This window comes from Sinocyclocheilus rhinocerous, unplaced genomic scaffold (assembly GCF_001515625.1).
Source record: "Sinocyclocheilus rhinocerous isolate Xijiao unplaced genomic scaffold, SAMN03320098_v1.1 scaffold2053, whole genome shotgun sequence".
Lineage (NCBI taxonomy): Eukaryota > Metazoa > Chordata > Actinopteri > Cypriniformes > Cyprinidae > Sinocyclocheilus > Sinocyclocheilus rhinocerous.
In genome coordinates this window covers 502,133-515,092 of record NW_015666532.1, presented here as the reverse complement: position 1 = coordinate 515,092, position 12,960 = coordinate 502,133, and the positions used below count along the sequence as shown (strand labels likewise).

At 38.5% G+C, this 12,960-nt stretch overlaps 1 protein-coding gene across 1 annotated transcript in view; it reads right to left on the bottom strand.

The window, feature by feature from the left end:
• The window catches only part of LOC107732504 (glutamate receptor ionotropic, NMDA 3A-like), a 46,810-nt gene extending 34,689 nt beyond the window's left edge, over nt 1-12,121 (bottom strand). Inside the window, exon 1 of the mRNA XM_016543859.1 lies at nt 11,544-12,121. Within this exon, the coding sequence (XP_016399345.1) occupies nt 11,544-11,996 (453 nt within the window). The 5' untranslated portion in view covers nt 11,997-12,121. The remainder of the gene's footprint in view (nt 1-11,543) is intronic.
• Nucleotides 12,122-12,960: the final 839 nt, after the last annotated feature.

Sequence of the window (12,960 nt, the reverse complement as noted above, 5' to 3'; positions counted from 1 at the left end):
ATAGTGGTTTTCTAGGATATAGGGGATTTGAAGGATGTATTGCTCTGAGGCTGAAGGCAATGAATTCCGGAGAAGGTGTATCATTTGGGACTAAAGGCAGATAGCGGTAGAGCAGGGGTGGCGAACGTCGGTCCTGGAGAGCCGCAGCCCTGCAGAGTTTTGCTTCAACCCTAATCAAATACACCTGAACAAGCTAATCAAGGTCTGAACGGTTACTAGGAAGCTACAGGCAGGTGAGTTTTTATTAGGGTTGGAGCTGAACTCTGCAGGGCTGCGGCTCTCCAGGACCGGAGTTCGCCACCCCTGAATTAGTGCAAAGAAATGCAAGTACTGGCAGTGCATCAGATGGAGAGATTTGAAGGGTTACGAGGAAGCTACAGGCAGGTGAGTTTTTATTGGGGTTGGAGCTGAACTCTGCAGGGCTGCGGCTCTCCAGGACCGGAGTTCGCCACCCCTGCGGTAGAGCTACAGTTATCTTTGTAAGTCTTCTGGACTGAAGTATGTTCATTCCATGAGACTCTCGTTAAGTTCAATGGGCTTTGCAACCTTTTTATGCCAAGAACCCACAGATATGATTATTTGTTTCCAAATTTAAAAACAACTACTTATTAAAATTAGGGCTGTTGATTTAATGTGTTAATTTGGTGTGATTAATTATGGGAAAAATTAGGGATGCACCGATACCACTTTTTCTAGTACTCGCCCGATACCGATACTTTTATTTTTGGTACTTGCCGATACCGATGCTGATACCGATTGTTTGAATATGGCGCTTATCACATGCTGTGTGGTATCGGCGTTTGGTATCGGGGCATTTTAACGAGTACGAGTACGAGTACAGGAGGCCAGTATCGGTGCATCCCTAGGAAAAATAATGTGTTAAAGTTATTAAATGTTTTTAATGCCAGACGTGTTCGTCATCTAGTTTTACATTGAATGCCATTGCTGACGAACATGATGCAGGACGATGACTGACTGTCTGATGTAACCTATTGGAATACATTTATATGCACCTAAAATTCAAGATATAAGGGCCCCATATGTGTTTTTTTGTCTTATATTTATATCATATGTTATAGTTTAGCAATATCACTTGAGCAAGAATGCTGTTTTTTTTTTTTACAGATATCTGCACAATTGCAAATGTGATACTGATTTTATACAACGGTTTAATAAACAAGGAGTTAATATTGTTACATCTTAGATGCAATATTGTCTGTGTTATCTGTTTTTGCACAATTTCACCAACTAAAACAGTTTCAAACAAAGCCACATCAGAATTGTTGTGCCCTTTTTCGAGCAACACACAGTGAACGAATCTGCAGTTTTGAACAAATTGAGTGAGCCATTGATTTAATTGAGAGTAACATTGCTTAATTTCTGAATGAATCAGCCATTTAAATGAATCTGTTGAATTAATGCCTGAACAACTCACTCATTAAGACAATGACTTTCCGCCACCTACTGGCAATTTTAGTTTCCAGTTGAGAGTATAATTTCCTTTAAAAAAAATACTTTCATATTTCAATATTCAATTTTTTAAAACCCATTAATGCACATTCAAATCCCATTAATCTCATAACATCATTTATGCAATTTTAATTTCAGTGTAAATGCATTCATGCCTCCTCTGAACAGTCTATGTAAATATACCTAAATGTGACTTCAGATGCAGCTTCTGAAAACAATGTCATGGCTTTTTTGTTATGTCTATTCAACATTTTTCTCATTTAACACAATAATAACTTTATCTTTTGTGAGGCAGTTACTCAGCTCAACACACGTAATTAATTAGGTAAAATAATAATACAAATAATTGTTCGACAGTCCTGATTAAAATATATATTTTAATGTATAATGTATATAAAATATAATATCTATAACCCTCTTGCAGACCCCTCTTAAAACCCTCTTTGAAAACGGCAAATCAATACAAAACCAATATCTATATGCAATGTTTTATCTAATTTGCCAAATGGTGGTTTGTTTTTCTACAAGAGTAAAACCCAGAAAAACAAACCAACAAATAACAAAAGGACAAACCCAAGAAAGAAGAAAAAGAAGACATATTATATGTAAGTTACTTTTCCTGGAACATTTTTCTAGTATAAGGAATGTTTTCATCTACAATCCATTCAAAGTAGTTGGTGGTTTGATGGATTTCCAGTGGAATAAAATATGATGGCTTGCTAATAAAGAGTTAAAGGCTGTTATATTTGTTTGCCATTAAACGTAAACTCTATTTATAACTGTAAAAGGGTGTTTTAAAGGCGATAGTTTTACCTGTCAAGGCTTTGCATTATCCTCATGCAGGGCATCTAAACCCTCATTAAATCATGATGAGTGAGTGATTCATTATTAATGATGGCCAATGTTCCAGTGTTTCATAATGCCTGTGGTTTTAAAGGTGAAGCTGTAAATAAACGTGGGCAGTTGACGTCTGCTCCCTTTAGTCCTCTGTGTCGTCTATAAGGGGGAAAATAATGTTATTGGAGATGTCAAGGCAGCGCAGGTCATGTTTTCAGATTCCCTTGCAATGGCAAACGGTAAACAAAAAAAAAAGATAAAAGTTATCAAGAATTCTGATAGCCAAGCAATGTGCATTTAAGGGGCTGGACAACCTTGCAAGAAGGTTCAGGGAGGCACAAAAAGTAATTCAGCACAATGTCTGCAATCATCAGCAACACAGAGCCAACAGTAAGTGAGTCTGACAGAGCTGAATAAACACTTCCATGTGGCTGTCTCCGCGTATCCCCAGTTAACACTGAGAGTATCTATGAAGACAAGCTCCATATTGCACTGTAACTGCAAAAACATTAAAAGCTTGAGGTTGACCCAGCTTCAGGCACATTACAAGACTGGGAAAACATTTTTAGTTATCTGAATGAGGGTGGATATTAATGAATCTGTAGGTGAAAATTCTACTGCTGCTTCAGAGCAAAACTGTGTTAATTTCTCCTTTCTCAACTGGCATTAAAAACAATGAAAGCTTTGACGAGTGATATAAATCCTACAACTGCTCATAAAATAAATAGAACTAAAAGTGCTGTTGGTGTTGGAAGGAATATTCCGGGTGCAATACAAGTTAAACTCAATCACTAGCACTTGTACTATAATGTTGATTAACAAATTAATTGCCTTAAAAAATTACTTTATCCTAAAAAAAAGCAAAATTCTGGGTTACAGGGAGGAACTTACGAAGGAAGTGAATGGGGCAAATCCATAAACAGATTTCACATTTTAATCTGATCCCTTTTCACAGACTGTGATGACGTGTTTCCATAGTTATTAACATCGTAAATCTAGAAAAGTTTTTTATATTTTCATTAAAAAAAAAATGTATGTACATGTACAGTATAACATTTTACTTTGTGTTATATTACCTTGGCATTAAATTACAGAAAACTATTAATGCTGTGTTTCTAAAAAGGGACAGCAAATTTGACATCTTTCTCACGTTCGATCAACGTAATCAGTCTCTCTATTTGTTTCTCTTTTGTAAGGTCATAGTAAACATGGATTTTTTCTTTTGCTATTGCAGCAAATGGGAATGCAAAAATTATATTTGTTGTATAGTTTCCGTTCACCTACAATGACAATTGAGAACCCCAGAAATGTGAAAAGGGTCCATTAGCCACAAGATTTAAACAATATGTGTGTTAACATCATTTTGGTCTGAGAAAAATTACTTGCTAACCTTTCCTTTTTTCCTTCCAGATTTGTTTACTGGTTTTAGGTTAAGTGTTAACAGCATAGATAAACATTACTAACCATTTCTGTGTAAAATTATATCCAGTTTACTTTGTTGCCATGACAATGTAACACCTATAGCCCTAAAATGACCATGCAAATAAAAAAAAAAATCTACTTTACAGCTCAAATAATACTCAAGTTTTAACAGAAAAATAAGTAAAGTGTAAAATATGTAAATATGCAAATAATGTAAAGTTCTTTTATAAAAGGATTGTAAAGCCTTAAAAAAGAGAATCAACCTTCTTTTTTGTTTTGTTTTTTAACGAGTAAGTTAAAAGTTGAAGTTAACAAGTTGAAATAATTTTTTTGTGGTAGACATCATGCCACAAATGCTGTCAATTGAACTTAACTTGTTCTATACCCTTAATATTCCTTTAAGTGCAGGAGTGTATTTTATGAATCGATTCAAGTTAAATAAGGCCAGATGTCTCCCACAGAAAGTGAAATCCCTCACGTACAGCTTAACTGAGGCAGAGGCATCTTTGTGCGGATGGACGGCAGTCTTTGCTCTGATCAGAAGTGCATGCGTTTGTGTGCCTCATCAGGGCCATTTCTAGCCATTTTGACGCCCCAGGTGAAATCCCTATTAGCACCACCCCCATCCCACTCCCAAACAAGAAAATATAAGATTGCATACAAAATAACATAAAACTGATTATGTAAACACTCAAATCTTAAATAACAACCTTGACACATTTCCAAATTATATTTGCATATAGGTTATTATAATTACTTTTCAGACATCAGTTTTTTTTCACATTCAAATTGGTTGTCATAGTAACAACACTAATTTGTGGCGATTCAGCGCATTGTGCTTTACACAAATTTGAACGCATTATTTGCAAATTGACTGTTAGGATAAACATTTTGCACAATTTATTATCTGTAATACCATTATAGCCACTGGATGCCTTTATAGCTCTATGTAACAATCCCTAGTTTCTAAGAAATTGTCATCACACATAAATGAATTTTATTCCATTTGGATTTGAATACATGTTTAGATATTATCAGCAGAGGCGGACTTAACCATTAGGCAAAGTTAGGCGACCGCCTTGGGCCCCCAAAAGCCAAGGGCCCCCTAAAATGCTTTTTATATGCGAGATGCGCGTTCAGTGCGGACGCACAAGTGGTTGCTGTGGTGTTCATTACCACGACAACCGTCTGTGCGTCCGCGTTGAACGTGCTTCTTAGCAAAAGTAGGGCGATGTAGAAAATGGGGACGGAATCCCGGAATATATTCATAAAAACGGAATTTACTGTGTAACGCGGAATGTGACGGAATGAACGGATTTGGATACATGTTTAGATATTATCATCAGTGGCTACTTTTTGTCTTTATCTGTTTTTTGTTCAGTTGTTTTTGTCAGTTATTGCATTATTTCAGTCAAATATAAAACACTTTGTTACCTCAAACTACATATAAAAGCCTGATCAGTGGCATAAAAGTAATCAGAATGCAGCTACTTGTTCCTTTGTTACTCATTGATGCGCGAACTACCCCTTTAAATAACGCGACACTCTGCCCTCTATGTGTATGACGCTGCTCCCATTAAGCGCTGTTGGAAGTGAATTAATTGATTCAGCATTTCAGATACAGATACAGATTTTGACACTTCCGTAAGGATCATAGACTGTAAGGATGCGTTAAATTCAACAAAGCGGTTTAATAAAGGATGTATTGATCTTGTGAGTTAGCGAATTTTACTACACCAATATTTTTTAATTGGCTGTTAAAGTTTGTTGGGAATATTACACAACACGCTGATCCTTTAACAATGCATTGGCACAAAACTGCACACATTTTGGACCGATTTCACAACATGATTTCTCGACTGCCACAAATACTGCATAAACAAAATACTGATTTTGTGCACTTTTTATTGTACCAATATTTTAAATTGGCCTTTGAACTTGGCTTTATTGCATGGCAAAAAAAAGCTTTACCTTGCCAAAGCACTGACAGAACCCATTGATCTAATGATGTTGTTGAGCGCTCCAAATGCAAACTTTGCATGCAACAATCAGGCAGCAATTGACATCACTCTGATCCAGTGGCATACAGGCATCGTCAGAATGACAGTATTGTAGCCCGATGATGTTGGGGGATCCAGTGGGGGCGTTAATCATATTTCAGGGTGGCAGTGCCACTCATCACAACCCTGCTAAAATGAAGCACCAGTACATGCGCTCATTGGCTCCCCCTCCTGCTGGTGGCGCCCTAGGCAACCGCCTAGCTTGCCTATGCCTAGAAACGGTACTGTGACTCATACATGATGGGAACGGTTGTCACATCTTCTGTCTTGTTATCCAGCCCAAGTCTTTTTTTTCCTATCCCTTCAAAAAAGGGGAAGATAATTGAAACATACTCACGAGAGAGTTGGGTGAAAGAGATAAGACAAAACTAATGGAAATAAAATGAAGAGGGAGAAGAGATGGAAAATGACTTACAGAGAGACTTTGACATACAGAAGGGAACTTTGCATCAAAAGTACCCATAGTGCTAAACTGTAATACCCGCTTATGCAAATCTCTCCCCCATTCAGAATAGATGCCGTTTGCAGGTTCCCATGCCAAAACGAACAGACGCTGCTTTTTCTCTCTCTGTGTGTTTTCTCCATCATCAAAGCAATCAGAGAGGCTATAAGATTGCAGATTGAGATACAGATATTGATTTAAAATGTCAGTTAGATGATCTAACTGATAAACAGACTGTTCATTGTTTTGCTATGAGCAGTGAAGTACGCTATGATTAGCACAATGAAAACAGCAACAAATATTCATTCCATAACAAAACAAGAATTAGCCACTCTGGAGAGGCATCGTTGGCATGAGTGCAGCCTGGTCAGCGCTGTGCGCACCATAAAGCTGCCAACAGCCAAAATAAAGACAATGAATCATTTCTGTCATGAGATCTGAACGCCAGTGAGATTCGTTCAGCGAGGCGCCGTATTCAGAAGCAAAGTGAAAACTCAATCACCTTATATTGAGAGATCAGGCACCATTTCAAAGCTCACCTCGGGCAGAAAGAGGGTTGAATTTTCAAAGACACACATTTTAGAGCAGAAATAAGGTATAAGGTCGGGGAAGAGTCATAAGTACCTCAGGGCGCAGTCATACCACTTATTGGAAAAAGAGTTTTAGATTCAATTAAACTCTCATATTCTTGCAACTGCATCAAAATAGAGAAAAACTAGTTTTTTACGAAACATACACCAACACAGAGAGTCCAGAAAACATCCCTCAGCTTACTTGCTCAATTCGTTTTGATGGGTCAGAGCATTCTCGGCTTACAGTATATGGGCATTAACCCAAATCCAGACAGTATTAAACCACATACGCGGATGTGTATTAAATCATATGAATGTGCTGGGGTGCTGTAATGCTAAGTGCCTGGCAACACTGAGCCATCTCGGCCCCGTAAGCACAGCTCGCAGCATTCTTCCTCACCTGGCTGATGCACCACGCTCTTCCCGCATCCTTACTGTCACAGACCTCAGCGGCCCATCTGTGCTTATCTCAACCCTACACATGTGGGAGATTACAGACCATCTCCTCCAGGTATTTCACACTTTATTTACACCCTCGGCCTCCATAATGGAGCGATCCAGACTACAGACAATCACAGCAGCAATGCTCCAATGATCAGCATTGTTCCAGCTGGGAATAGGTGGTGACTTGCATGCATGTGTGCATAGCATTGTATCAACAGAAGGAGAATAGACCACCTCTTTATGACTAATAAGTGCTTGCTCGCCAGGTGCTTTTAGAAATATTTATTTTGTGCAGTGCACAGAAATGGGTAATGTTGTATGGCTTCAGCTATGCATTTTACACGCTACACTTCATATGTAAATAACAGTCAATAAGGTTTTGTTCATTTTCCTTAAAATTCAATTTCAACACAATATGATGGCACTTCGTTTTACAATGTGAGTTCTGATAATGTATCTACTGTTGCATATATTTCTTTGACATTTACACAGAACACGTTTTAGTATTCTACTGCAATGCTTTTCCATTGTTCCTATGTAAAGTTAAAAGAAGCTCAATAAAAATCAAACCTGTCTGCATATCACTTTTTAAATGCAAAAACACATTCTGAGACTTTTCACCATTTGTATTAGGGCTGCACGATAAATATCGCACGATATTTAATGCTTCACAGACAAGCTGCGCAAAACATGCGCAAAATATGATCGTGGTTTTGCACAGCTTGTCTGTGAACAACGGCTCTGTGTAGTTAATGCTGCTCCACGTGAAAGCACGCACGTGTAGAGATTTATCGCTGATTACAGAACCGGCTTTACTGACGAGATGCGCATTAAATATTGTGCGATATTTATCGTGCAGCCCTAATTTGTATCACTTCACTTGTCTGTGTTTGAGCATTCCAGACAGGCTGTGTTAGTGGTGAAGATTTTTTCAGCGACTCTTGCTGCAGGTTACATTGATATGCCAGTAGGTGGCAACAAGTAACTGCATTTATGAGTGATTTGGTGAATCATTCATTCAACCACTTCATTCAAAATGCTAGTTCTTACCAAAACAAGTAAATCTTTTTGGTCATTGAATCATTCGCTTAACCAACTCAAAAAACTGATTCATTCAGGACTGGCTATGTCAGAAATCACATACTCTCTGAGTAGGTAATTCTTCTTGAAAACAAAATTAATTTGCGACTGTTAAAAAAAAAACATGTTCTATATAGTATGAATGTAATCTGGATGTACTACATTCATCATGTGACCTACCAGCATCAGTTGCGTCACTTCACTGTCATTCACAAATCTCCTACCATGGCCTTATGGGATAGCAAAGTATCCATTAGATACACACTCTAGAATCATGCCAGAAAAAGTAAGGCATTCGTGTATTTTTTGCCTACTGTTTTATGAATACAGTGAATTTGGACATAGGCTACTACTCTGTTCACACACTGTTTTTCACCTCCTATATACTAGGGAGGTATGCAAATTTGGATGCAGTCACTGTCTTTATGAGTGAGTCATTGAATTGTTCAGTCAAGTAATTCGTTTACAACACTGATTCATTCAGTAGTAGAGCTGCTTTACATCTGAAACTGAATTCGCTTTATAACTGATTAATTTTACAACATTAACACTGATATTTTCCTGTTTATTAATATTAACCCCTTTGAAACAATCTGTATTGTATAAAGCACTATATGCACACTATACGTTGCTCAGAGGCGCACAACGGTAGATTCTGCTGTTGTTTCGTTTGAAACTATTTTCATTATCAGAGTGAACTACACAAAGTAACTGGCAATATTGTGTTTGAAATATAAGTTATTCAACATTAGCTTATTTTTTATCGAAAGTGTTGTACAAAATCAATATTGCGCTGTCTGAATATATGAATATTCATCTGATGACTTGCTGGTTCTCGGCCCTGGTTTGCAGATTCAGAATGTACACTGTAAAGAAACCACTGCTCTGTGGTTTCAGTTTTCCAAAGGTTACTCTTTTCCATGATTACGGCAAGACTGCAATGGCAAAAGGTCACGCTATAATATAATGAGGGGGCATCTACAAGATAACGGTAGCTTTTCACAAATTAATGTCTTCATTGAGGTGTACATGAGATCATTCTCAGTCCACTCTGAATGTTATGAACTGGAGTTTAACTGAAAATAAACATTTGGACAGTCTCTACAGCCCTCTTGAATTAAGGATTCATTAAGCTTAATAACCTTCCAGTGGTTGTCCACTGGTGAGCTAACAATGGGGCATAATTGAGAAAGGCCTTTGGATTAGATTGTGATTTCATTCAAAGGGACAAAATGAGTTTTGCATGTGCTAATCTTCCTTTTGTGCTTGGGAATATTTGCTACAGAAGGGAGACAAGTTAATGAGCATTCAAGCGTAGATGAGCAGAAGAATTTTCCTGAACGAAACAGGCCTGGCATATTTGGTCAGCAAACAAAATTATTTAAGGCACACTAAGAATATGGTAATCTACCCTGTGTTTAATTGGCTCTGGGGCAAATATAGTCGCGGAAATGGAAAAAATATTTCATGGGAATCACTCAAATTGCAAATTCAGGCTAGTGCTCCACAAAAGACACCAGTGGATGGCTATTTCATCTGTATAGAGAGCCGAAAGGAGACGTTATTCACCAAGGATAGAGAATATTGCTTTTGAAAAGCATTCAGACAGCATAATAACCTGGGGTTGCGTCCTATAATATACGAACATCCTTGTCCCCATGCTGCCCAGGGAAATGTATAGTATTAAATATATATTTTAATTTGTTAAAGTAATTTGGAAAGTTAACGACTCCACTGTGATGGCATGAGCCAAGCCTTGCTCTGTCAGGAAAAAGATGGGCACTAATGATTTCACACTTCCTGAGGGTTGTCAAAACGAAGCAATCACAAACATTTTGCTAATAATTTTCATTAATCAGAAATGGCCTTGGTTATGTTTTCGCCCTGGCAAAGAATAACACTATTTATGAAGCAGATTTTACAAGCAACCAGGCCATAAATGTACAGGACACGGCAGCCTTTTGACTGACATGTTATAAGATGTAGGATAAATCATGCTGTTATGAATGAGCATCTTAAAAGATGAGTCTCTCTCCTGACCCACTGCTCAAGGCTCTTTATGCAAAATCAGGGGTGCCTTTGTTCCTTTGTGTCCATATGCTGGCAGAGTTTGACGGGAGGAAAATCTTTTGAGGTTTCCCTGCCAGGAGAAACCGCTGCAACTGGCTGCACTGCTGGAGACAGAAACAACTGGTGCGACTGGCATCCGCTCTGTTTGCTGCTTAGAATACTAACGAGAGTCAGCGTGCCTCAACCCTGAGCCCTAAACAGTGTTAGGATTGTTCCACTGGAATACATCAGGACCTCTGTGTCCGGCCCCTGGACAAAAACACCTGAAATACTTGCCACAGCCCTAAGTCTCTCTATACTGTATGTTCCACTCAACATATAAAATCTGCTTGGGAACAGACGGAACCATTTGAAAACTATCAGCTTTCTGACAACCAGCCTCCTGAGGTAACAGCAGAAATGGTAAAACTGTGTAGAATCTGGCTAATAATTTCATGTCTGGCTTATAATTTTATAAATCACAGAACTGGTCTCATCTGGTGTCTATCAGTAGGTTCTCTTGCATCTTCAATTACACGGCACAAAATGAGACAATATAGACCTAAATTTGCCACAGCTATCAGAGTGACTAACACATATACATACTGTTTTATGTTTTAGAGTTGTTGAGTGTTGACCTTTGTTTTATGCATTTTTCTATATTTTTTCCAATTCTGTTAGCTGTTTATGTTCAGCATGTTTAAAAAGGAAATAGGCATGGGAGTTGGCTTTGGAAGAAGGCATAATTTGAAATAATCAATTTGTTTAAATTTGAAAACATTTGAATGCACAAAACTAGTCCATGTTTTAAATTGTTGGTGGCTACATCACTCGATGTACATGACATTAATTTACAGTTTAGACAGACATTGTAGATTTCTAATACGTTTAAGACTAATTTGGGGACATTATATTAAAGTTTGACACACATAGTGGGGGGAAAACCCTGAAACAAAACACGTCCCGGTTGTCAAGCGCATTTTTATGTTGATTATGCCTCAATAACAAGAGCGACAGTTGTAGCGGAGAGTATAAACGATGTAACAAATAATAAAAACAGCCAGTATAAGGAAAATGTACATCGAGACCGGAACAGTTTGGCCATATCTTCCTTAAAATGTAAAGAGCGCTTTGGATAAAAGTAAAGAAAATGAGTTTGCTTCTCACCTGTGTCTTAAGAGGTTCGCCCTGTTCAATGATGCTGATGAAAGGTATTTCCAAAAACGAGGACATGAACTCCACTTGTATGAGCTCCTCGTGGTTCTGAGGGAAAGCAAGCACAGCCGAAACTCCCCGAACAACGATATCCTGACACACACACCTGAACATGGACTCCGGGTCTCCATTGAGCGGCTCTCGGGACAATACTTCCAAGCTCAAATTGTACGGCAAGAAGTTGTTCCCACTTTGCCGGAGGTGGACCAGGGCGCGGTTGAGGGCGCCCTGTATCCTGGACTGCTGGCGGGTCGGCAGGAGCGCACCCAAGCGCACTGTGTGCCCAATGCGTGCTAGGATGTGACAGGGCTGGGGATGCGGATGACAAGGGTAAACAAACATCTGGAGAGCGACCTGGAGCCCGACGTAAAGGTATGCCAAGAATCTGGAGAGCACTAAATTCATCCTGCTCCTTTCGCAACTGGATTGAGGTTTCGTCACAAGATGGCATCGCTCTATTCTTGTCCAGTTGTTCTTGTCCTTAATGGTTTTACGCGCACACGGATGCAGCCTCGGTTATAATGCAAGTAGTGCAACCATTCCGTCTACTCCAAGTGTTGAAGGCGAGGAGGTGCTGTGCGCGCCGTTGAGGGAGGAGAGGAGGTGCTGTGCCGCTTGAGATCTTCTCAGCATCACCGAGCTCGGAGGGAGGACAGTTGTGGCCAAGCCAGGTTTGCTAGAAGATCAGATTATGAAGAATAAAGCTTTCCCAAAGGTCACTTACGAAGCATTATTAAATGTTTTCAAAACCTCACTTAAATTAAATAGTAAAGGGGCACTAAGTAATTTTTGTTTATTAAAAAGTTTTAAACATAATTAAATGAACAGCATTTTAGGAAGAAATATCATTAAAATGAGATTACAACTCCAGGGCGCTTTTCCAGAAAAATATTTTATTGTAGGCTAAAGCTGGTCTCACCCTCTCGGCCGCTGCCATGTTGACATCACATGACCAGTTGTGTTATGCAGTTGAACAAGTTTCTGCTATAATAATAATAATAATAATAATAATAATAATAATAGATTTACTTCATATTCCACTTTGTCCATGCTTTTCACAATAAATAAAGTACAATGGTCACAGCTACAGCAAAGTGCCATCTGTATATCAGCACGAACTACCAACAGCATTTAAAAAATATTAAGATTAAATCCAAGAAAGTCCAATATATTGATATTAAAACAACAGATTCTTGTTAGTAAAGTACTTTCCTGCATCCAGATATCAGTATAGTCCAAATGCACTTCTATCAGGACAAATAAGAGCCAGCTAAATGCAAAGGTACTGTAAAGCAAAAGCTCCCAGAGTGCAGCTTTAAGTTGAGATAAGTGAAAAATCCTCTACGCTACAGTGGTTGCCAAGCCATAT